General features: G+C 36.5%; 2 protein-coding genes and 1 long non-coding RNA gene across 4 annotated transcripts in view; 1 reads left to right on the top strand and 2 right to left on the bottom strand.

Annotated features, from left to right (window-relative positions):
- The window catches only part of LOC105387477, a 214,281-nt gene that overhangs the window by 161,337 nt on the left and 25,230 nt on the right, over positions 1-27,714 (bottom strand). The window lies entirely within an intron of this gene.
- On the top strand, positions 13,756-27,628 carry LOC105393968. Of its 2 annotated transcripts, XR_007266339.1 has the most exons (4): positions 13,756-13,774; positions 23,532-23,628; positions 26,721-26,825; positions 27,518-27,628. It is a non-coding gene; the product is annotated as an uncharacterized LOC105393968 (long non-coding RNA). The 2 variants fall into 2 exon arrangements; XR_007266338.1 differs by lacking the exon at positions 13,756-13,774 and having other exon boundaries at positions 23,513-23,628.
- LOC125488605 lies at positions 15,170-17,609 on the bottom strand. Its single transcript, XM_048621595.1, has 2 exons — positions 16,767-17,609; positions 15,170-16,724 (listed from the first exon to the last, which is right to left on the bottom strand). The coding sequence occupies exons 1-2, from the start codon at positions 16,955-16,957 to the stop codon at positions 16,448-16,450; spliced, it is 468 nt and encodes a 155-aa protein (XP_048477552.1). The 5' UTR covers positions 16,958-17,609; the 3' UTR covers positions 15,170-16,447.

Raw genomic sequence — 27,714 nt, forward strand, 5'->3', positions numbered from 1 at the left:
GAATTGTTATACTTGACTTTTCTTCATCCAGCTTGAAGCATTTTTAAGAAATATGTTATTTTGACTATAGAGCTTCCACTATGTTATTGTATTTTTGACGTTTCCATATGTCTGGTAAGTAAAGTTGGGTTTCCTTTGCAGTCATCAAATATGTAGGTATGGGATTTCGAATGTCAAAAAATCAATAATATAATCATGGAAGTAATAATACAACAGGAATGCGCACTGCACCAAAAAAACGAGCCGACAGAGATAGTCAGCACGGAGCCCTCCATCTCTTTCTATTTTTGGTGACCATAATTTTAGGTAATTCATGAGACATCACTTCTAATCTATCATGTCGCGAATAGGTGTCGATGGTCTCAAAGTCACCTATTATTCGAATAATTCGACTGCAATGTAGGTACGAATGTATTTTGGTGATATGACAATTGAGTAAACCAATGGGGTGAAGGTAAAATTTGTATAGATGTGTTGTTGCAGCGCAAACTGCAATGTAATATTGATATGTAAAGTTTAAGTAAATAAAATTAAGTTGGGTGTAGGGTTGACAAGAAAGTGTCAAAACAGGTTAACATTAAACGCAACTATGTACCTAAAACGTGTTTTCTCTGTGGGTGTTCCGTTTACATAGTCTAGTTGATGAAAATCATAAGATTTCAAAAATATCTCAACCTAAGTGCTTTCGCCGCCGGTTTTAAACTTGTTAAATTATCTTATAATACTCATATCTATCACCAAAAAAATCAACAGCTCATAACTCTTTACCAGCCTTATAAGATAACAGCCACAATAATACCTAATGATACTTAGGTATAAAATAAAACAAAAAGTTGAATGGAACAGGTCCTAATTAATGGAAAGTGATTCAAAAGTACGAATGAATGGTCACCCTAACCATAACGTCTCTCACAACAGTATAAACGTCATCCGTCATCTTGACAACTTCGGTCTTGTCGTAAAGTATTTAGAAAAACTACCAATATTTTTTATGAAATTATTATTCATACAAATACCAAATATTTCATTAAAATTACATGTTTATAATGATTTATTATAAATTTGTTTTTGAAAATGATATGATATACAGTAATTTAATATTTTTTTGCATAGCTCTCTTCGTACAAAATCTACTAAAGTTTACACAACTAAATCCTGGCAATTGTTAGAAAGAGAGGAAGGGCTCTGTGGTAACCCTCTCTATCGGCTCGCGGCCTCTTTCACTTCAAATATAAATCTTAAGGTGAATTCGTTAGGTCTATTTTTGTTTGCATCATTTTGGAGAGTGCGCATTCCTGTTGTATTATTACTTCCATGAATATAATGGACAGAGTACACACACAGAGGACACTGAGGATATTTTTGAGCCAGGGATTCGTACAGAAACGTACAAAACGAATCTGCACGCGAAAGCTAGTCACAAATATTCGCAAAAAGAAATCAGAAACCAAATTCTCGGCATTCCATTGCCTTTGATTCGCGGGCGGCGGCGGTGGAGGCCTAAAGAGTTTCAGTGAAAGGACCCGATAAAGCCAAGTTCATTTTCCATTTGATTCCCAGAGGGCACTCCAGGCGATAGGTATGAGTCGAGTGGGTACACTCAATATGTGTGAATATCGAAAGTTGAGTCGCCGCCGCCGCCACCGGTCCTTGTGAAAGTGTTTATGTACGATTGATTATAACATGTTATGTGACCTAACTAATGTTAAAATTAATTAACATTCAACACTAAAAGTTGCATAGCTTTTGGACTGCTGTAACAAAGCGATTTTCACGAAACATAGCTAAGAACACCAGGGTAACATTAACATTACTTATTACCTTAAAAAATTCAATGAAAATCGGTTCAGCCGTTTTGGAGCTACGCTACTACAGACAGATACACAGACACACGGATACAAAGCAACGTTAAACTTATAACACACCCTTCTTTTTCGTCGGGGATAAAAAAAAAGTTATATTAAAGTATGTAGGTAGGTATATTGTCAGTAAATACCTCCTACGTATAAAATAAATATAGTTATTGTATGTGTAATGAAGAATAGATAAGATAAGGCTGTATAGTTTGAAGGAAATGAACGCTTCTGAAAGCACAATGACAATGAGAAAGAATTTATGAAACCATTGCGGAGCTTTTTTAATATTTTGTCTAACTTGATGCCTGACTTGCCTGAGCGATGAGCGTGTCTTTTGTCTTTTTTAACCGCCAAGAAAAAGAGCGGTGATATAAGTGTAACATGTCTGTGTATCTGAGTGTGTGTGTATCTGTCTGTGGTAGTAGCTTGCAAACGGCTGAATTGCTTTTTTTGGTCATAGGTAATAATAATTCTTAGCCATATTTTATCAAAATCGGGTTATCGGCAAAGATTATGCGTATTTAGAGTTGAATATTGGGGTTTTTAACGTTGGTTAAGTTATTAATGCAGGATATTAGGGATCAACCTATGAATTTTAATGAAATGACTTTCATTGTTAACATATTAATGCCGAGTTGCACAAAATTACTTTAAGCTAATGTCGGCATTAAATCTCCGCCTGTTGGTTTCGCAAAGTATCAAAGCAAGGCTTACTATTTAAGGTCGACATTAGCTAAAAGTTCCTTTGTGCAACTCAGCGTAAGTATAGTTTAACCCTTTAACCAGCAGAAGGATCCAAGTGTAGCAGAAAAATGAAACTTTGGGTATGGGTTATATATGTAAAGCTTTATTAAAATTCGAAAAAAAAATTAAAAAATATATATATTTTATATGAAAAAAACATGGTGGCAATATAATGTACACTGCCGGTTTGAACTTTGGTGTTGTTTTGTTTTTTCTTTGTTTCTTTTGGATAGTGATCTGCAATGAGTGGAGTGAGGCGGAGTGGGGTCTTGTCGGATGATGCTGTTGCCCATGAGTTGGGGGACACGTTTGGTGTTCCGGATGGTGCGGTTTCTGGGGATGGTGTGGGGGAGTCGTATTCGGAACGGGTTTCTGCCCGGGGTGGTTTGGTGAGGGTGCTTGCAGGTGGTGGCGTTCTGCTTGGTTCGGCGGCGCTGTCGTCTCCGTCCTCATCGGCTTGTCGGTCTCCTACACTTGCTGGACTTCCGGGCGCTTCGGGATCGGCACCGGAGGCTCTGTGTCGAGGTCTTTCGGCTGCAGGACCTCGGGGTGCTTCGGTGTCTGCACTGGTGTCTCCCCGGCGTCGGGGCCGCTCGGCTGCGGGAGTGCCGGGTGGCGCGGAGCCGGTTGCATCCTCTAGCATGCCGGATGGGTTGGATGGGGGTGAGCTTTCGGATTTCTCGTCTTCGGATTCGGGTGAGGATGGGACTGGTTGGGGGGAGCAGGAGTGGACCCGGGGGCCGGATCTCGGCTGCTTTGGTGCTCCGAGGGTTCGGTCTTCGGAGCGGCTTCCGGGCGGAGCGGGGCCTCTGACCTGCTTTTCTTTATTCTTTGGTGATGACGTGCTGGACATTGTTGTGGACCAAACTAATTTATACGCTGTACAAGTAGGATCGAGAAATTATACACCAACCACTAAAGAAGAAATCATGGCTTGGTATAAATTGGTTTGGTCCACAGTGGTGTTTGGTGCGTCATCGCTGAAGAGTGGAGAGGGGTGGGTCGGAGGTTTCGTTCTGTTTGGAGGCTGTTTTGGGGATTGAACTTTCGGAGTGTCAGGGTGGCTGATCTGGTTTCTGGGTCCATTCTTGTTTTTTCCAGTCGGTCTCATCTTCGTCCGAGTCTGGGGACGGGGGGTCCGGGGGTTCATTTTCGTCTGGCCTGTCTGGTGTGTTGGGGGATGCGGTTGGTTCTGCGTTGCTTGGTGCTCTTGCAGCTGGGCGGCTTTGATGTTGGTGAGATGTTGGTGCAGATGTTGAGGCACTTTGGGGTCTTGTGGCTGGGGGACTTCGGTGTGGAGTCTCTGGTGTTGGTGTTGAGGTGCTTGGGGGTCTGGTGGGTGGGGGAGATTGGCAGGCTGGTGGGGGTGGGGACGGTGGTGCCGTCGAGCTGGGTGGAGCGTCGTCGCCTGTGGGTGCCCTCACCGAATCGTTTTGGGTGGAAGCTTGTTCTGGGTCCGGTCCGGTTCTTCCGGGTCATCTTCGAAAGTCGTGCCATCTGGAGTGCCGGGCATGTCTGGGACTTTGTTCCGCTTCATTGTGGATCGTTGTCTGGAGGAAGCAGGGAGGGAGCGGAGCTTTGCCGGGGTTTGGACTGGCGGTGTACATTATATTGCCACCATGTAGGTACCTACAAGTTGATAGTGGCATATATATGGCCACCACAAAAAAATGGAAATTCGAATAAAAAATGACAATTTTTTTTTATAAATAGTGATCATATTGTCTTCTATACTACATGTTTATATAAAAAAGAAGGTTACTCACATTTTTATCTGCAGGATTGATGAGATATTTTTAAATAAACTTTGTACTTTTGAAATGAGGCAATTTTTTTTCAAGTGACATTTTTTTTTTAAATGTTGGCACTATTAATTGATTTGATTGAAGAAAAAAAATACTGATGTGCATTCAGCTATGTATTAGTGACGTTTCCAGTAGCAAGATCGAATAAACTTTTAGAATTCTCAGGCCTATAAGATGGTGGCACGTATATTGCCATCATCAGTTAAAGGGATAAACGAACAGTCGTTTGTGTACAAAATAACTAAAACATACGATATTCTATCCTACCCTTATTTAATTAAGTTGCTATAATCTATTATCAACATAAAATAGTATCAACAAGTTAACGTGAAGGAAGAGACAATGATAAACAAATTAAGGAAGGGTTTCAGTTAAAGGTTAATATTATGCGAAGGCACGTGGATGAATAATTATAATTATTATTTAGTGTAAGTACCTACTTTATAATTATACATAGTGTAAGATGAGGCTTTTTGATACGTACCTCTATATGTTCCTAATAGGTTGGCTCATTATCTCAGCAGGATAGGATAGAAGACAGTTCATTTTTTCATGCACCTCAGTTGTTGTGTGTTTATATAATAATAATATTATAGTATATATATTTATATTAGGTATTTATGTATTGTATATATTTTATAGGTATAGGTTTATATATTATCTATTAGTATATTGTATAAGTATAAATTGTTGTAGGATATTATATTTAAGTAGTACATATTTAGTTTTCTTCGCTGAAATTGTCTTAAATAAGTTCTTTTTTTTTGCACTCCCATTCAATTTACTCCCTGTACCTCCTGTAGGTTGACTGGTAGAAAATGCTTTTAGCATTAAGTCCACCTAATTGTACATAATTACTTTTGTATATTGTGCAATGAAGAATAAATAAATAAATAAATATAGAGGTACTTAACTTAACTGCCTCTGTGGTCTAGTGGTAGAAGCTTCGCTTCATGACCCAGAGGTCCCGGGTTCGATTCCCGGGTGGGACCATCAATTTGTGTTTCTAAATTGTGGTTCTAAGTTTGGTTAGGACATAGAAGGCTGATCACCTGATGTCCGAAACAGTGAAACGATCCATGCTGTCGGATGGGCATGTAAAGCAGTCGGTCCTGCGCCTAGCTCTCTCCAGTCGTGTCGGTCAATCCGTCCCATTGGGCTATGAGAGTGATGGAGTTCGGCTAGGAGGACATTATGTACCTAATTATGTATTTCACAATTTAATTCTTACCCACTGTGGTGATCTTTGGAATGTTTAGCTTTTCCTACCTGAAAAAAGCAATGGAAACTTATATAAGTTATTGAAATAAACAAGCAAAAAGTACTCAATTATCCAGTAGAATAAATAAATAAATAAGTATGTGGGGACAATATTCAATATTTATTAAAGGTCAATATTTATTACAAACTAGCTGTGCCCGCGAGCATCTCTTCGCCTTAAAAGATTTTCCCGTGGGAATTCCGGGATAAAAAGTAGCCTATGGTTTTCACAGGGTCTAGGTCTAGACCATATGTATACCAAATTTCATTCAAATCCGTTCAGTAGTTTTGTCGCATTTATAATATTAGTTAGGATTAGGATATCTGATTTTAAACAAATATCTGCCGCGGCACAGATTCAAACCCGGGACTCGTTATTCGTATTCATTGTTGAGGATACGAATTTCAGTCGAACATAATCGTCGTATCATCTATGGCAAAGGTCAAAACAGTTTTGAAAGGAAATCGTGTATTATGTAGGTATCTCTACCAAACAATGCGGATACATTTAAGAATATTACGTTTTATGTGCTTTTCCCGTAATCACTTCCTTATCTACGAAAGTGAAGGCATTCAAATACTATTTCCGTTCGGTCATTGAGTATAATATCGGGGCAACTTTCAGGGGTCCAATAACGCTAAGTGAATGGCCCATCAGTGGTGCATTGTTGGAATGGGTTTGTGTTTTGGCTAACATGGATATAAGAACTCTAAAGAACTACTAATATTATAATTATAGTTTTTATTGACTTTTTTTATAGCGTAACAAGCTTTGTCAAAGTAAAAAGTAAAGTTAAATTAATCTAATAATCCACCACAAGTCATACCTGGCACACAAGTACCCATAATGCTTGCAGCGTTACCTCTTTGAATAGCAAGAGAGAGCCTTTGAGCCAAGTACGACCCGGAGCGACGATCATGTCCTCGCGAGGCAATACGGCGGCCTAGATCACTTATAAGGGATTTTTATTGACTTGCATAAATATAAAAAAGAACCTATATCTAAGTGTCGAAAGGTGGACCAAATGCAAATAGGTATCATCATCACCGAATGTACAAAAGATAAAATTTATTTATTCAGAGTCAGTGTGTTGATAGACACTGAATAAATTTACTTAAAAATACTTACTCAATACTTACATAAATTACATAGGTATATAAATACTAATAATTTCGAAAAGTTCATGATGAGAAAGGCAGACATGATTAGAGGTTAATCCTGTCTGCCTTTATTAGTCCAGAGTTCCATGAAATAAATTACATAAGTATATGTATAGATTATAGATACTTAGGTAAGTACTTTATCCTTGAGATGTTTATATCTAATCTAAGAATACGTAATTCGATCATTTTGTCTCATATAAAGGTCAGGGCTATGTAACATTATGAATATTCAGTGATGAAATAATCCGTTATTGTATGCCATTGTATCTAAAGGTTTTACAAACAAAACCAATTGATACGTTCATTTTAAAACATGCTTAAAACAAAACAGGTTCTGATGACATATTAGTTAAGTTGTCGACGACAACAAAACCATATCGAGCCTCTTGAATGGAGTCCGCAGGGCCATAGAACAACGCGGACTCGGATGGAGCTCGGATGTATACTAGCTATTCCCGTAAATGAGGTTATCCGTCAGAGGACTAAGGTTACCGACATAGCCTGCTGTCAAAATATGCAAGCTGAAGTGGCAGCGGGCTGGTCATATCTGCCGAAGAACCGATAACCGTTGGGGTAGACGAGTTCTCGAGTGGAGACCACGAACAGGCAAACGCAGCGTGGGACGCCCTCCTGCCCGCTGGACTGACGACCTTATATAGGCGGATAGCCGGTAGTGGCTGGATGAGGAAGGCCGAGAAAATTGTGGAGCTCCTTGGGAGAAGCCTGTGTCCAGCAGTGGCTGATTATTGGCTGATGATGACGAGACAAAAACTGAGATTCGTCATTGTAAAGATGGTACTATGTAATATTATTAATATTTCTAACCCAGTTAGTACCGAAATCACAGAAGATTTATGACATTGATATCTATACATGATATTGCTTTCATACTAACTCATTTGGGATTCCAAAGGTTAACCACGAGGGACAGGGGTCCTAATATATTCTAACCCAATTTGCTGTAAGCAATTCTATACTTTGAAATACAGCGTATAAAGTTTACATTGGATCGAGGTAGATACTCTCTGTATTGTATAAGCCCTTTCCATGTTTCATTGGTCTTGGATTGGATAATAAGACTAATATTGATCTTTATTCGTTTGTACAAATGATTGACTTGAATATTTAACATTTAGATATTTTGAAATTGTATTTCATAACATCTAATTAAAGTACCACCACTACATAGTCATCTTTAGAGACTCCTACTCATCAGTTTCTTTTGCTAAGCATATTGCAATTTTCTATTTTTTTTCTCTGAAAAGCCAATCAACTGAAAAGTTCGTAAAGTTTATTGCGCGAAAAGGGACACTTTTATAGCACGAATGAAAAACACCTACACAGAATATAATGTATAATGCTCGTGAGGCGAGGCACGGCGCTGGCACAATAAAATTTAATAAGGGTAATAATAAAATAAGCCCTTCAGAGGACATAAAAATGAAGGTACAGTGGGCTGCAAGGACCTCCTCTCAGTAGCAATGTCACTCTGAGTGCACTGCGTTTTTTTTATGTAACGCTTTTTTTATCCCAAAAATATAACATTTAGTACGTTTGTATCTCGTTGCGTCTTCATATATGTGTTAATAATCGAGGGGAAATGATAAGAGTATGAATACTATGAAAATCAAGAAGACTTGTCTTGTAAATCGTGTTGCAAAAGTGAAATTGCGCGCAGGCTTCACGACGGGTCAGGTTTCTGTGTAGATCACTGTACTTATTAGTATTCTCTTCGAATGAGTAGGTTACTCGCATATAACTTTAATATAACTTTATGATTTTCAAACACAAAAGATGATTGGTATCTAAAATAAAATATCTCAGTATTTTGGTCCTATTGTAAAGATTACTCTCATTCAAACATCTGTGTGCTACAATACACTAAATGTTAAATATAAGTTGCAAAGTCAATGCTTACTTTAATGTTATTCTCTAGAGAAAGAAAGTAAAAAGTTGTACTTAAATAGGTACATTTATTTTCAGTACATTAGCTATTTTTATACTTAAACAATTTTGTTACCATAATATACTTCCCTTATGGCATCAGTATAATAATAATATTTTATTAATTCAATATTCTTCTATACGCATGTTATTTTTACACAAGAAGTTATTTTCTATGAAAATACAGTCTAGAGTATTCAGTATTCCTAGCCATATTATAAAAAATATTGCCCATTCCACGATTACCCGTCATTGGTTAGAGACTGTAAAGAAGTTTTATTTTTGTTGTGTATACCTAACACATTAGGTTAAACGTGACAAAGACTTGCCCATTTTCGCGCAAATAATAATTTATATATTATCTATAGGATTGGATAAAACCAAGAAACGATCCAATCAAGAAAAATACTAAAAGGTGATTAGAATAAGCGACCATAATTCAGTTTTGCTGACCTGTCAACCCGTTAACCAATATTCACCTTAATAGACAAGATTAAATTTGAAAAATCTCATCCAACCTTCCTTACAGAAAGTCCAACGGTTACGATACCAAAATAAAACTTACGAAAAAAAGAAACTCCAGGAAAACGTGACGTATACTGAAAATGCGGCATCTAAGTTGTGTCATAATTCCCCTCCTCCTCTCAGTCACGGCAACTCAGTCTATTGGTGAAGATATCTTGGACGCAGTACTCAGCAATACAGATCTGAACTACTTATACTTCGAGGATCTCAAGTTTGGTGACTCTACTCCGGTTCGCAATTTTGACTCGCTCAAGGACCAAATGGACCACAGAAGTGTGAAATCAAGAAGGCAGTACCTCTGTCGCAGCGGATGGGTGTACGATGTGCAAAAAAAAATGTGTGTGTTCAAGCTGTTTTACAGCACGTACTTACTGCCAATTTTTGCGTTACCGATGTGCCCGAAAGGAGAAGTATTCATTGAAAAGTACAATAAGTGTGTCGATTTTGAAGAAATAGGTGAGTATGAATAAGCTCGGATACAAGTTCTACACCGAAGTAAAACTTTTTCATAGAGGTATTTTAGTAAGTAAAATTACGACAAAGTAGTTAGTAAAATGACTTCTTGGGCGTTTCCTCCTATATTTAAATATTGTTATTTCGTTTTGAGCGAAACTGATTACCTTTTGTACGGAACCATTGTTTCGAGGTTATCTCGCATTTGTTTTTTCTTTTAGAAATACATATTCAGACTCAATATTGACATAGCTGCATTTCTAGGATAAATACTTTAATACCGATGCTATAATTTAATCAACTGATGACAAAATGTTTTTCTATAGGCCACCCATTGTTATAGGTGGTCAACAAAAGATTTATAACAATGACGCATTATGTTATAAATGTATTTGAAAACTTACACCGTAGCTATGTAAATGTATAATTAATACTAAATATATATAATGTTTTCAATGTTTGTTTACAATTAAGTGTTTTTTTTTTGTTCTAAGAAATACATAAAGTGCAACAAGCCATTCTAGAAAAAGTGCGTTTGTAACGAACCTCAAGATGAAATACTTATTTTTCATGTCCCTGGTAATGATGGTAAGTCATTAATTTTATATGAATGGACAATAATAATAATTTATTGTGAAAGTAACTATAATATTTATCATATTAAGGGCCAATTTTCACAATATCTGGGTTATGGCTACTTGTGGGATACAAGACATGCCCCTTAAGGGCCCGTACAGGGTGACGTGCCCCGCCAAATTTGGGTTTTCAATGCTCTTCACACAGCACACGCAGTGACACGCACACATGTAAGTTTGCACAGTGGGTCATAAACTTTTACTCGCCAACTTTATTGACAATTATTTTCAAGTAGTGATTTGAGGGTAAGTATAATTTTTAATTACACTGGTAAGCACCAGGAAAGAGTAGAAATTAATAGGGGTGCCACTTTTCTCCATACTCGGAACCCGATTAGCTTTCTAAACAAATGTAGTATTTACTTACTTGTAGAAAGGTAACTACAGGTATTAAAGTGTAGATACTAAGGGTATACTAAGCCGAAAGGGGATGACTCAACTCAAGGGGTCATTCTGAACAACTTTTGTTCTACGAGTTTTGCAAATTCGCGAAAAAAAATACTCGTTTTCCATGGTAAAAAGTCACGTGTCATCAAAGTTTCTATGAAAAAGGTTTTTTTTTTGTTAATTTTTAAAACTCGTAGAACAAAAGTCCAGAATGACCCCCTGTCTCACTTGTTTTTACCCGACTGCCGAAGGAGGAGGGTAATATTTTTCGATTGTATGTTTGTAAGTATATTTTTTGGTAGCAGAATAATATTGTTTCTTATTTTTAGGGTTTCGTACCTCAAAAGGAAAAAAAGCAACCGTTATAAGATCTCTTTGTTGTCCGTCTGTCTGACTGACTGTCTGTCACCGCCCTTTTTCTCAGAAACGGGTAAAGATATCAAGCTGATATTTCGCATAGATATGGGGAGTACCCCAAAAAAATATTGGGGTACTCCCTCTCCCATACAAGTAAATTGGGGCTGATATTTTTTCCGGTTATTTTGATGGTGTAGGTAGGGTATCGTTGAATTGGTCTTTTAATATATATAATAGGTATAAAAAAAGGTTAAAATATAATTATTTCGCTTTTACCCTTAAATTTGGGGACCACACCATAGACAAATCCTAATTAAAAAATGATTTCAATAGATGACGTGTTTTTATGTTGGGTAACTCAGAATAAGAAGTGATGATATCTCAGAATAATAATGGTTAATGGTGCTATTCCGCTGAGCACCGAAACCGGTGGGACACAAGTGAAAAGTGGCGGTTCCCCTCATCTCGCATAATCTTTATTGACCAAAACTCATTTCGCATAACTCGTATGGTCTAAACTTTTTTGGCCGAACCATCACTTTGCCAAGAATTATGTGGCATAAGGCTCGTTTCGTCTAAAACTCTTTAGGCACAATCTTTAAACACCTAAGTTTCGTTTGCTCAAATGTATGTTCGTCTATACCTATGTATAATCTTGTTTCTCCTAATGTTATCTTAATAAATTATATTAAGTATGTAGTAAATGTACAAATTGTGGTATTTTTTCTCATACATCCCGAAAATCACGATATTGAATGATTAAAAAATCGAAAGTTAACGAGCAATACAACATACATTTATAATACACATACAATAATTATTACAAACCCCATGAGATCGAAACCTAAAGATAGGTGCGACGACGAGCAAAGCGAGGAGTAGCGTGTTAGGTGCACATGTTCATCAAAACCAAAGCGGAGCGCAGCGAAGCGGAGCGGAGCGTTTCCCAAACAGCGGAAACAATACAAGGCACCAGTTTGCGCTATAGACAGACGCTCCGTCAAAGTTAAAGCCAAACAAATATTATTACTTTGTATAAACCTATTATTAGGCTATTCAAGATTTGGCCATACCATTATTAGGCTAAACAAGATAATGCGAAATAACTTTTTACTAATCGAGATTTATGCCATACGATTTTCGGCGAAACGAGACTTTGACCAAACGTTACTATGCAATACGAGATTAGGCAAATAAATCTTGGGTCAAAAAAGGTAGAACCGAAAAGTGGTCATGAAAATGCACTAGGGTAGACCCTGCTCCTAGAACAGGGCATGATTTTGTGATTTGTGTGCGAGGATGGAAACTTTGAATATTTTCTTGATTTTTTTATTATTGATGCAATAACATATAGTATTTTTTCTGAGTTACCAACCGAAGTCACCCCGTGACAGGGTGACTAGATAGGTACTTCTGCAAATTACGCCATCTATCGTTGGTTTTTTTAGTAACTACTGTCTATAGAAGAAATTGCGTCATTATCAATTTTACGTTACGAATGAATTTAGTAAACCCAGTAAACCTAACTAATCCAGAGGAAACCTAAAATATCTTTCTGTCTCTCTGAAAAACATACTTAATAGCCCAAACTCGATGCTTTTAGCTATTAACATCTTTGAAATAAAATTCAGTCACCACCTTGTTACTGCCCTCATCAGATCCTCACGAGACCATTCCTCAACCAGTACCATGAGACTGTGTTTTTGATGAATCCTAACCTAATGTTCCTACGTATTGTCATCACTTAGATCCATTCGCTATATTCCTGCTCCTCATCGGACCTTTACGAGACTGTAATGTCACGCGAGAACATTGCCCACTATCTAATTTAATTTAATGTATTGAATATAGTGTAAGAATTATGCTTCCTCAATTTCAAATCAAATTATGTTGGTGTCATAAAAGTTGAAAAAGTGCAATGACAACCAATGTGCAGTGCTTTTGTATCTGTACACGAAAAGATCGCGAGCTGTCAGTGCTGCCTAAACCGACGTGACCCTTCTTTGGAGGCCAGCGGCCGACTGAGTCAAACGTCGCTTGTGTTTATGATTTTATAACACAGAAAGCCGCCATAGATATTTGTATGAAGATTTGAGGGAAAAAAATTGCCCAAGTTTGTTATTAATTTACACAAAATAGGTGTGTGTTTATTTAAAAACAAGGTATTTAGCGCCTAGTCCAAGCATTTATCTTTATAATTTGATAAGAATCATATGAAAATTCTTTATAATTACGACACAGTTGTTACAATACGGGAGTGTGATTTACTGGTTTTTCGAAATTAATTTACAGTTATCCATAAGCATTTACTTAAATTCGAATGATTCAGCACCTAGCTAGACTCTTCGGCTACCTGTGTGATTTTTTTCAAGGCTGTAGAGCATCATTTACTATATAATTCTATGACAATGCCAACCCTCGATTCCCTATTGCAGACCCTTAACACATTCATTCACATGTATTTTTTTCTTGAAATAATTTCCATAGATTTTTATTCTTAAATGTATTATTGTAGACATTATTCATGTCTATCGAAGTAGTGGAAGGTGCAGACTCACAGGGGACCCCGGGGGTGCCCGGTGGACCAGCACCAAGACCCAGCTCACCATCAACACCCAAGGAAGGAACACCGAGACCCGGTGACGTAGTATCAATAAATTAAATTAAAAATGTTTATTTACTCAACATAACATGATACGTTTTTAAGTGCTTTTCTTTATTCATAGAATAAGTTTATTATAGATAACATTGTACATCTGTGCCTGAACTAGGCCAGACACCTGTATTTCAGGCATCGCACAGTGGGTCGAAACTTCTATTAAAGAGAACAATTCCGTTATTTAAAAAAAAATACGCTTATTGAAAGATTTTGTTATAGTTATGAATAATAAAATTGTAACTTATTATTACCATTATTATTATAAAATATCATATTACTAATTGTGACTGCAAAAAATTGTCTTGACATCTGATATAAAACCACTAAAAAACTGTCCTAAAACTATACTATGGTTTATTGGTTATAATTCTACCTTATCAGCGCGTGTCTGCCTGAAGTTGCCTTAATTCGAATACCAAGATCATTCAATAAGCATTAAAATCATGGAATAAATAAAATCAATGTCCCGCATAGGGCAGTTTCAACCCACTGTGCTGTGGCGCATGTATGAGTATGACGTAGTATTTATTATTTATTACAATATGTCCAAATTTTAATGTTGACCCAGCTGACCAAATATTGGAAAATATCTGTTAGTACGTAATCTGTAAGTACATAAATCAATACAGGATGTACAAAAGTGGTAACAGTATTTCATTCATTGGTATCAGTCATTCTGAAGAAGTTTTGTTGTGGATCATCAGCTAATCCAATCCTCCACAGTGCACATGCATTCGCACAATCACTTCTGCCTAAATCAGATATACTGCAGTCATTCTTACTGGGCATAAAAGTTCAACAATCTTTGTCTTTTTAACCGACTTCAAAAAAAGGAGGAGGTTCTCAATTCGTCGGGATCTTTTTTTTTAATCAAAATATTATTTATCAAATAAATTATAGCTAAAATATGGTTTAACTACGAAATTAGGGACTAAGTATTTCATTGGTTTTTATGCTTTATTAGTTTAAAACCTATTTTTTAATAAATTCAAGTAAAAACACACAAAGATTATAATAATATATTATTATGATTCAGTTCACAAAAAAAATATGATATTGGATTATTTAGTGTGCAAGTTGGTATTTAGCTGTGTTATGAGACTTTTGAGTTATTGGTTCTACTTTAACACACAGTAGATATTTCAGTGAAAGATGATGAATGACGATAGACGAAAGATGATGATTTTTTTTTTTTTACCCTGGCAACCCTACGAACCGGGTGTCAAAAAAACAGCTGATTTAATTTCTTTTAATATTACTAAATTTAATGTGTAACTACGTATAAAACTAGTGTTAACTTAAAGAATATAGTGTTATACAGCTGTGCAAATGAAGACAAACCTTCAAACCCTGAAATAAAACACTTACGGGACTCGGATATTTGAAGCAGCGGCACCTGTCAAAGTTCGAATTTGCCAACGGATATCTATCAGGGGAGTATTGTTAAAATTACATATTTTTACTAGTATTACTCATTTAAAATCATAATCACTAAATTATTTAATCATTATTCATTAGTTTGCTGCATACGTGAGATGTTTTTCACACTTCCTTAACCCACTTTTAGACTTTGTCATTTTCAAACTTTGTTGTTTTCATTTCTAATTTTCAAACTTTCTATTAGCTTTTGTATCCCTTATTGCCTATTCTTACTATACCATAGTCTCCACCTACTTAATTGCTATTAGTACTTCATTGAATAATGATCAAGTGATTGTTTTTTGGCTTAAAGTTTACATAATTCTAAGTCAATAATACCACTGAATACTTATTCATTAAGTAACATATTAAGCATATTACTCCCTCCCCACCCATACTTTGTGTTCATGACTACATTGTATATGATAACTAACAAATAAGTTACCTTTTGATCATTTTTACATAGACTTACAATATACTTTAATTATTATAACCTATTGGTATCTGGTTTGATCAAGTTATACCTAAAGAGGGTTATTTTGTATATATCTTGGATAAGCATCCTCTCAATTCTACCTATCAACATACTAACGGGTAACCCCGGGTGGTTTCAGACATGTCGAGGATGACGACCCGGAAGGTGCAGAGCCGTGACCTGGAGATCCAGCTGAGGACAGCTTTGGAGGATCTCAAGGCGTCTCGTGACCTCTCAAGCCAACTGATGGCAGAGCGGGAGGACAACGAAAAGGAATTCGATTCCCTTTTGAAAAAGAACACCGACTTAAAGAATGTCATCGCTGAAATGGACATTCAATACCAAGACTTACAAGGCAAATGTGATGAGCTGGAGATTGTACTGAGATCAAACACAGAGTGTCAGGATTTACATGAAGCTGCCTTGACAAAGATCTGCAGCCTGGAGAATCAACTGGCTGAAGCACACACAGAAATCCAGCAAATAAATGAAGCACATGCAAGCGAAGAAACAAATAAGACAATGGCATTGTACGATGAATTAGTCACCCTACATCACACCCCTATGCCAACAATAGACCTCACCACTCCAAGAAAATCAATCAATATCAAAGGTGCAAACAGGCTTAAAAAATATATTAAAATAAATAAATATATTAGGAAGTCTGAGCGAGCATTGAAAAAGCATAAGACGCACCTTCCATTGAAAAAGGATAGAGTGAGACTACAACTACTGGTGAATAAATATGAAGAAGAGATGTCGGACTACAACCAGAAACTCGCAGACAACAACCAAGAGTGCGAGTTCAACATGGCTATGCTACAGTCTAGGCTGGCCACATTGAAGTCTGCCCTAGACCAGAGAACTGTGGAGTATGAAAACCAGCTGCTGGTGCTGAGAAGTGTGGGCTTAGTTCGGGTTGAGATGCTGCCGGAGAAGTCTTCATCTGCTGAAGCCTCTACCGCATCTCCGGAGGCCACCACCACCACCTCGGAGGCCACAAATAGCATCCCGTTGGCCACCACTGAACTCACCACTGGTCTCTCGAGGACCACCACCGGACTCTCGGGGACCACTACCATCCTCCCGAGGGCCACCACCAGACTCCTGGCGGCCACCACCAGCATCCCGTTGGCCACCACTGGACTCACCACTGGTCTCTCGAGGACCACCACCGGACTCTCGGGGACCACCACCATCCTCCCGAGGGCCACCACCAGACTCCTGGCGGCCACCACCAGCCTCCCGACGGCCGCGCCATCCTCAGGGGTCATCCAGAGCGCATCGGCGGCAGCAGATGTTTTTCAGGCCTCCACTAAGAAATTACATAGGAAACCCACCTATGCTCAGGCAGCTAGTAGAATAGTAGGCAATAAGCAGTTACCTAAGATGGCACCCACTTCCTTGACAAGGCTTACTACAAGTAGTAGCAGTTCAAGCGAGGATTACAGCACAGTTGTATATTCCGATAGGCTTGGCAAGGATTTTGGGCACATGTTGGGTAATCATGTAAATGGAAAAGTTGTTAATTATTGTTACCCAGAACTTACATTCGGACAAATAGTTAAATTGATTTCAGAGAGGTCACACACTGACAAAACAACTATATTTATTATGGTGGGAAATAGTTTAGGGGTGTCAAAGTCTGACATACATAGAAGTTTTGCTATATTAGAAGGCCTTCCTGCTAAACATGTATTTGTTTGTGCATTTCCTTACTCATGCACACTGCCCGACAAATGCAATTATATGACATGTAGCCTAAATAAAATAATGTACAATGCATGTTGTAAATCCGACTGTATCAATTTCTTTGATACTAATTTGTACGTAGATAATTTTAAATTGACTTGGGCCAGTTTATTTTTGTCCTCAAATCAGAAACGACGTCTAGCTACAGAAGTAGCTCATCTTATTAACTCAGTTATAAGCATTATAACGACGAAAACTTGTGTCCCTATTGACACCGTCAGTAGTAATACTGATAATAGTAATAGTACAGTAGATTTAAATTAGATTCCCAGACAACGGGAGAGCATCATAGCGTTGATATAAAGATTGATTCAGTTCACTGCTCTCTCGGCTCAAAACTATTAAAGGACAAGACATTTAAGAATGAATTTAAATTGGTACATCAGAATATTCAGAGTCTTTCTTCTAAATTGTTAGAAATAGAACTATTTTCGGAAAAATTTAACATTGATTGTTTATGTATCACAGAACATTGGTTAGACGAGAATCAAATGATGTTCCAATTGAAAAATTACAAACTTATAAGCTGTTTTAACAGAAAGTGCAACGAGCATGGCGGGTCACTTATATTTCTTAAAGAAAATTGTAAATGTAAAGAACGAAAGGACATAGTTGCTCTTTCTGTTAAACACCATATAGAAATTTCATGTGCAGAGCTAAACAAGTATATAATAGTATGTACCTACAGGCCACCTACTGGTGATTTCATTACCTTTGAGACTGTCATGGAGGATGTTCTAAGATTAGCTTCCAATAGTAAAAAGGAAGTAATAGTGTGTGGTGACTTTAATGTTGACCTATTAAGTGACTCTCCTAATAGGTCGAAATTACTGTTACTTTTTAAATCATTTAATCTTTTTAATGTCTTTCTGGAACCAACTAGAATTACATCCACGTCTGCCACTTGTCTAGATAACATATTCTATAACTGTGAGTTTAAAGACAGTAGTGTGATAAATTGTCTGAGGTCAGACCACAGTGGGCAGACCATTACCTTAGTAAACACTGACAAGACAAATAAAACTAAGGTGAGATGCAGACCGATTACTACAAAGAAAATTGACAATTACTTGAAGAAACTAGACGAAAAACTTCCGAAGGTTAAAGTAGATTGCAATTCTAATGAGATGTATACTAACTTATTTAAGATAATAGCTGATGAGTTTGAGAGTAATTTTAAAACGAAGGAAGTTTTGATAGACAATAAAATTAAATTTTGTGACTGGGCTACAGATGGTATTCGCAAAAGCAGGGCGACATTATATGATCTGTATGAGATGAAAACATTCATACTCCGCCCTGACTTTCAATCTTATGTGAAGAAATATAGCAAAATGTACAAATGTGTCTGTCACTGTGCGAAGACAATTTTTATTAATAACAAGATTAAAGACTCGGCTAACAAATCTAAGGCCATTTGGAATATAATTAATAACGAAACGGGGAAGAATCGAACACGCGAGACTAATTTATCTTTAAAGGTAGGCAATGACATAATAACATCAAATGACGAGGTGGCGAGAGTCTTTGAAGAGTTTTTTACGAACATTCCTTTAGAGACTACTTGCAACCTAGATTCTTCAGCTACATTAGCTGAAACCCTGGCGAAGGAGAACGCACCTTCAACCGATAAGGAATTTAAATTCAGATATATTAATACATTAACTATTATAAAAACATTTAAGTCTTTAAATATGAAGAAAACTGAAGACTTGTGGGGAATGTCAGTTAAATTTGTTCTTTCTATTATTAATAAAATCGCCCCAATTTTGGCTAACATTTTTAATAAATGTATCGCTGAAGGTGTGTTCCCAGATCTTATGAAATTGAGTAAAATTATACCTCTGTTCAAGAGTGGGGATATGGAGGACCCTGCAAATTTCAGGCCTGTCTCGGTTCTTCCAGTTTTGAGTAAAATATTTGAGAGGGTCATACTCAATCAGATGCTTTTGCATTTCAATGAAGCTCGATTGTTTCATAGCCAACAGTATGGTTTTACAAAAGGCAAATCAACAACCGATGCCGGTACTGCGTTAATTAAGCACATATTTGACGCCTGGGAAGACCATCACGATGCTATTGGAGTCTTCTGTGATCTATCGAAGGCGTTTGATTGTGTAGACCATCAGACTTTAATTTCGAAACTGAGATACTATGGAATAGGAGGAAAGGCTTTAGATTTGATAGTTTCATATTTAGACAAGAGGCAACAAAGGGTCGATATTAACAATACTAAATCACAGGGGGCTCATGTAAAGATAGGCGTCCCTCAAGGATCTATTCTAGGACCATTTTTATTCCTCATTTATATTAATGACTTGCCTTTTATGGTTGAAAAATTGACTAATATAGTTTTATTTGCTGATGATACTTCTTTGCTTTTTAAAGTTAAAAGAAGTGAAAATAATTTTAATGAAATTAATTCTATTCTATCTGACATACACGATTGGTTTACCGTTAATAATCTTCTATTGAATTCTAAGAAAACGAAATGTATTAAATTTACACTGCCGAATGTTAGACAATGCGATACTAACATTATTCTAGATGGGAATAAATTGGACCTAGTTAATGATACTGTTTTTCTTGGGATGACTATAGATTCAAAGTTACAGTGGGGACCTCACATTGAAAAATTGGCTGGAAGGTTGAGCTCCGCAGCTTTTGCTGTACGGAAAATTAGACAACTGACCGACGTTGAAACCGCCAGATTAGTTTACTTTAGTTATTTCCACAGCTTATTGTCGTATGGCATTTTGCTTTGGGGTAGAGCCGCTGATATTGAAACTATATTTGTATTACAGAAAAGAGCCATCCGCTCTATATACAAACTAGGTTCCAGGGATTCATTGAGAGAACTATTTAAAGAAATTAACATCCTTACAGTTCCATGTCAGTTCATTTTTTCCAATTTAATGTATGTACGAAAGAATATTTCAACTTTTGATACAATGAGCCGTTTTCCTTGACAGCTGTCAGTTGAGCTTTTGGGTAAGCCGATAGATGGCGTGAAAACGCAGTGTACCAACTGTCAAAAATTACATAGAGAGCAAAGAGTACTAAACTCAGAATAAGAACTCACTAGTTGTGATTAAATGTCGGGTGGTAGCGCGAGCCATCCTTCCGAGGCTCAGACTGCATGTGGCTTGGGATAGTGCTAAGTATTCTGTGAATAGTTCTACCCGCGCCGTCACGTAGTGTTCTTTTCTCTATGCGCGCCGTTTGAACGGGTGCTGCGTGCGAGAACTGATTTTCTATTTTTATTTATTGTATGATCCTAAATAAGATCCCAAAGAAATACTTACAAGACAAGATGAGAATGTGTGCCGTCGCAACTTGAAAAAAATAAAGGACATCATAAATTTCCAAATTCATTAAAAAGGATTTGAGCTGCATGTAGGTACTTATAGCTTTTCACATTTTATATGCACTAGGTGGCTTGCTCAGTCAGTACCTGTACCTATATTTATCATATAACTTAACTTACAAAGGATTTGGATGACAATGACAAAGCAAATATAACATAAGCACTACTACGTTGCTACTATATTATTATTGTAAATGCTTTGATCAAACTTACCTCTGAACCAAGACGGCTTTCCGTCCAGTTAGTTTGGCATTCCGTTTTCGTAACTCTATCTTCAGATTGGCAAGGGACCATGATCCATAGTCCTTAGGCATTATTACAGTATAGCAGTCACTATCACAAGAGTCACTATCTCACAAGAGTCACTATCTCACAAGAGTCACTATCTCAAAAGAGTCACTATCTCAAGTGCACTAACTCTACAGTATCAAGGGAGGAGGAGCAGATAGCTCAACTACAACTCAATTAATACAGGAGAAACACAAGGAAACTGAGAAAACTTGAAAAGAACGGCTGTACGCACAATCGCACTGAACGCTGAAGCAACAGTGACATCGACATCATAGACAAAATAATACTACAATTCTACCTACCTACGTCACTTTCACATTTCGTTAGCCTCACAGAATAACATATTGTGATCTGAGTGTGTTCTGAGGGTTTGAAAATTGGTACGACCCCAGACAACGCCATCTATTTCTCCAAAAAGGAACTTTTTTTTTTTTTAACAAACGCCTCATTGGCAGTAATCATGACATTAATACTAGGAACAAGCATAAGCTGGCTTTTCCAGCGATGCGTCTGGCGAAAGTTAATAAATCGTTTTTAGGGTACTGTATTAGATTTTATAATAAGCTTCCAACAGAAGTTGCTCAAATGCCAGAGAATAAGTTTAAGTGTTACATTAAAGAGAAACTCTGTAAAAAAGCTTATTATAAAATTGATGATTACTTAGAGGACGTTAATGCATGGCTGTGATAAGTAGTTAGCTCTGCTCATATTATTATAATAATCATTATTAAGCTTATAAGTACCTATTGTATACCAACTAGTTTTAAGTCTTTTTTTTGAAAAGATGGCTCAGGAGTTTCTTGCCTCCGTTCTTCTCCTTAGACAGAAAGAGCCCCCCCTTATCCGAACGGAGAGTAATTTGTAAAAATTGACGTTCATCAGAAAATTTTATATTTGTACGATGAATAAAAAATTTTGACTTTGACTTTGACTTTGACTTTGATAACAATTACCTACTTATGAGAAATAGCTGTTCCCGCGCGCTTCGCTTCGCCTTAAAAAGCTTTCCCGTGGGAATTCCGGGATAAAATGTAGCCTATGTTCTTTCCCAGGGTCTAGACCGTATGTATACCAAATTTCATTCAAATCCGTTCAGTACTTTTGGCGTGAAAGAGTAACAGACAGACAGACAGACAGACAGTCAGACACAGTTACTTTCGCATTTATAATATTAGTTAGGATAACTACAATATGTTCAGTTATGATGCGGGCAGTAGAGGTAGTTAAGAACTTAGTATTTTTATAAGTTATGTGCATGGTTTATTAATTATTATAAAGAATTCGTGACGGAATTACGTTTGCATAATTTTATTTAGTTATGCAACTTAATATTCCCAGTAATATAATATTATTTAAGTATTATACAGTAAGTATATTACGTCAATGGAAATATTTTCGTGTATTATTAACATACCTAATTAAGCAGCTAATTGCATTATTGCTATAAGTATACTCTGTGTGTCTACTAAAAATAATACCTACGAATAACAGTCGTGTTCTCGATTATATTATACAGGTTGTTTTTTTGCATGTTGCAAACGTGGTACTTATAGAGAACAGGAAAGGGAAGACTTACTCCTTGCAAAATATAGCAGCCACAGCCCTATGACACTACCTACCTACCCTACCTACCTGTCATAGGTTAGTTTGTTAGGGGGATACATCCATTGTTCATAAGGAATAAATGTGGCGTTTGTTAAAAAAAAAAGAGTTTACATTGTTGGAGAAACAGATTTCAGTAGTTAGTACAACTCAGAAAGCGTTGTCTGAGTTGTACTAACTGTTACACCCTTAGAACACAGATTTTGTGTCAGCTCACATCGTATTTCCAAAGAGGAAATTATAGTATATCTGCCCTCATACGCTCTATACAGCAACGAAGCTTGAAAAATTAACATTCAGAACTTGTAAATTAGACTAAATAGAAGTACTATTAAAAGTAGTGAGTTCTTATTTTGAGTTTAATACTTCAACCTCTTTGCTCTCTGTGTGCAATATTTGACAGTTCGGTACACTATGTTGTCACGACATCTATCGGCTAGTACAAAAACTCAACTGATAGCTCCTGTCAAGGAAAACGGCTCATTAGAAACATCTGTTAATCAAATGTCATAGGGCTCATCATAGAATAACACGGACTCGGGTCTCAATGGGGCTCATGCTATTATTTTACAGCTATAGCGGCTCTTATCATTTCTTCAAACGAACTATAAAATAGAAAGCGTACCTACATAAGTCTCGAGAACTGAAGAGAAAAAAAATATAATATGACAAAGCATACCACTTTTGTACACTCTGTATAGTAGGTATATAGAGAATACAATAGCGTTCAAAAATGTATAATTATAGTTAAAATCCTTGACGATTTGGATTTGGGTCTTAATAATTCTTGACACAACTGTGTGTATGTAGGTGTATTGTTTATTTTTAAACATCAGGAGGAATATAAAAGGAGTTACTGGTGGTTTCATCGTCAGTCTGTCTCTGAAAACCCTGAAGATGAAGTTCCTATTCGTTCTGTCGCTGATTATGATGGTAAGTCATTTTAATTTATTTGTTACATTTTAGTAAGGGCTGATTATGCAAAAGTCAGAGAAATGTTATCTGACGAATAAAATTGTTGTTTTCAATGTCTAAGGGCTGATTTTTCAATAGTCAGATAACTTTTATCTGACTATTGAACTACCCTTTACATCTAAATATCCTTCCACCCAAAGGTTGTCTGGAAGAAATCGCTTTAAGCGATAAGACCGCCATTTGTACATATTAAGTTGTGTTAGATTAAGTTTTGTATTGTTGTCCATATTTTTGTGTGCAAATAAAGAACATCTTATCTTATCTTATCTTATCTGAGGAATAATAGGGAATATGCAAGAGGTTCAAATAAAGGTCAAATATTATTTATAATAAACTTAGTTATTTCATAACTACGCCTCCATAAATATTTTTGATAATAGTTTATTTTTGAGCAAGTAAACGAAGTTGAAAAGTACAAAAAAACTTCGGTAAATTCTAACTTCAGAGAAACGTCACCCATTTTCTTAGGGCGGATGTGACGTCAAAATTCTTTTTATATCAATCTCAGAATAATAACTTCTTTGCGTTTACGGCGGAAGTTAAATAAATGTCAAGTGTAAACAAAGAAATGTTAATGTCACCGAGTGTTTGTGATGCTCGTTGTGATCAGATACGATGGATCACATAAAAATTCTTCCAATAGATCCTAGCCTCCTATAACCTCTCCACTTCTTGTTTGATATGCTTGTTTGTTTGCAAAGTTTAGGACTTTATATTTTTTGTTGGTAGTGTATGGGCTGCCACTAGTTGTTCTATTGTAATGAGGCGTAAACAGCCATTCGCTAGTCAACGAGCCACTCAAATATGCTAAATATTGCAACACAATAAAATTAAATTTGTATTGTAAGTATTATGACATGAACATGACACAAGTTGCTCTTTCTACTTTTAGGTTATATTGGCAGTCGTTAGTATATTTCAAAAGTTATTATTTTTTTCTAAATTAAGTTATGGAAGAATTCTCGTAATCAGAAGAACTGGACACATTAAATTTATTACGCAGTATGAACGAGTAAACTGTGGCCAGCTGCGGAAAAGTTTTTATTATAAATAAAAGATAATATGTATGTTATACGTTATTATTTTTGTAGAATTAAATTCGGGGATAATCATGTAGCATGTGAAAGAAAACATCGTGAGGAAACCTCAATATTTAGATTAAGCACATTTAGATATGTGAACCCACCAATCCGCAGTGGACCAGCGTGGTGGGAAATGGTCCAAGCTTAGGAAGGGGGTTTAGACCTTTGAGATGTGCACAATGGTTCCATTCAAGAGAGCCAGGTGCAGGTTCTTACACCCCCACGGATAATAGAATAGAATAACCCACTAACCCTAGCCTCTCTTACTGAGAACCAAAGTTACAGTAAGTACTTACATACAATACAAATATTACTTTATATTCATATTGCCATAATAGCGTAATATTGTGTACAAAGGTCCTCTGGTTTGCGCGCTCCCATTTCAAAAGAGCTACTAGTAGCTATTTACGAGCTCCCATTACAAAACAGCCACTGGTCACACTTTATTACCATTACAAAACAGCCACTGATCACATTTTATACACTTCCTTTTTCGTTTGTTACCATGACAACATTGGTTTGTTGAAAATACAAAAGTACTCTGTGATTACTTGATTAGGTAAAAAATCTATGCCGACTGACGGGACTCATTATTCCGAGCCGTGAAATTAAAAGATTATGACGTCACACCAGCCCGCCATCCTGACGGGAATTTCAAAGTGGTCGTGATGGTTGTAATTTTTTAACTTTCTTTAAAATACCTTAAATTACTTATTTTGGCGTTGAATTTTTTATTACTATAATAAAGTGATGTAAAACAATCCAATAAAAGTATTTAAAAAAACTATGCATATTCCCTATTCTGATGCTGTCGCGACTGAATGTTTGTATTAAACAGTGACAGCTACAATTTTATTCCTCAGATAACACTAAACTGACTATTGAAAAATCATTCAGACACGACAGCATCAGTATAATATCCTGTATATTTACATGTAACATTTAAAAATAAAAAGTTCTTGTCAAGTCAAGGTGTTAGTATTGCGATTTTTCTCAACTTCCTCCAAGTTTCCTGAAAACAATAGCCAGATAAAAGTTACCTGGGGACTAATAATACAGGGTGTTGCAAAAAGGGTATACTAAGCCGAAACCAGCATGTGCAGCATGTGTAGTATACCCTTTTTGCAACACCCTGTATTATTAGTCCCCAGGTAACTTTTATCTGGCTATTGTTTTCAGGAAACTTGGAGGAAGTTGAGAAAAATCGCAATACTAACACCATGACTTGACAAGAACTTTTTATTTTTAAATGTTTTGACGATTACATATAAACATAAACTTAGTGCAAATGTCTCCATTGTCGGTTATCTAACCGACAGGGATTGATTTATAAATTAAACGTCATCTGCATATAAAATTCGTGACAGGTGTGTCAAAAGTTAACCACTCCTCCCTGGTTATGCTCTAACCGAGAATGGAGAAATTGGCACTTAGCGAAATAGCCCAACAATGCGTTAAACTTTTCGTTTTTAAAGATTTTTTTTTTTAATACCTGCCTCTTCTGCATATTTCGCATAGGCATTATGCCCAAAAGTTTTTTTTAAATAAAGCAATATTTTTAAATAAAGGTACATTATTATTAAGTGTATTATTAGTAAGTATTATTAAGTATTACAACATTAATATTGCTTTATTTAAAAAAAAAAAAACATTTGTGACCCCATCATCCCCCTTCTCAGCTACGTAACCTTTTGGGTCACCCTGTATAATACAGGTGTTGCATAAAGGGTATACTAAGCCGAAACCACATGTGTATCATGTTAATGTAGAAAAAAAATATTCATTTTCCATAGAGACTTTATTGGTCATTTGACTTTTTACTATGGAGACTGAGTTTTTTTTGCGAATTTTGAAATTCTGATTTCATTTTCGGGCTTAGATAATAACATGCTGCTCATGTAGGTTTCGGCTTAGTATACCCTTTTTTCAAAACCCTATATATGTACGAGTATGTGGTTAATATTGCAGATGGTAGTCATCGCCACCGCAGCGCCGAGTCCTGGTGCTGGTGTGCCTGGAGTGGATGATATTCCTGGAGCTGGTGATGTTGTGAACAAGTGGATGGCTCAAATGGTACACAAATTAAATTAACAATATACGAACAAGATAGGTCAGAGCATAAGAAACCACTCGACAAATAATACCCCACGTCGAACTTTGAGCTCTTTTTTTTTTTTTTTAATCTATTTATTTTATTGAGGGTTTAGTACACTAAAGTGACTATGTCACCCTCGTAGGGGCTTTATCTTATTCTAACTTATGATCTATTTTTTAAACCTATTTTAACTAGCGTATACAGCTCTTAATTTGAAATAGTTTATTTATTCATTGGTTAAATTTTATTATTGTTATTACATTGGGCTGAACTGAAACCGCAATGCACCTCTGCCTACCCCGCAAGGGAGTACATTAGTACAAGGCGTGAGTGTGTGTGTGAACTGAAACCGCCCAGGGCAAACATCTGTGTTATGAGCATTTGTGTTTGCCTTATTTAAAATCTGGCTGTCATTTATCTATTTAAATGTATTTATTTATGTATTTGTGTAGATATATCAGATGTCTGTCACCCATATCACAGGCTCTGCCTAGCTTGAGGTCGGGTGGTTGTGTGTGACATGTCCCTACAAATTTATTTATTAATTAATCATACCTACATATATGTAGGGTGTTAATTCTAGTTCTAGTATTAAAATATCGTTGAAGTTTGATTTTATGTCATGAAGCATGTTATTTATCTACAAACTGCATTTACTTATGTTTTTCAGCCCGGACCGCTCGGCAAGTAGCTGCCACATGTGAAAGAGATCATCACAACAGACAACGCTGATTTTTCAAATATTGATATGGTTCCTAGCAAATAAACGTTTATTTTATTATGTTGCACTGTTGTTTATTCACTCCTCAAATTAGTTATCTTAACATCTAGTGATTGTCCGCGAGGCCTATATAGGTAGCCGTTTCA

Source organism: Plutella xylostella, chromosome 6 (genome assembly GCF_932276165.1).
Source record: "Plutella xylostella chromosome 6, ilPluXylo3.1, whole genome shotgun sequence".
Lineage (NCBI taxonomy): Eukaryota > Metazoa > Arthropoda > Insecta > Lepidoptera > Plutellidae > Plutella > Plutella xylostella.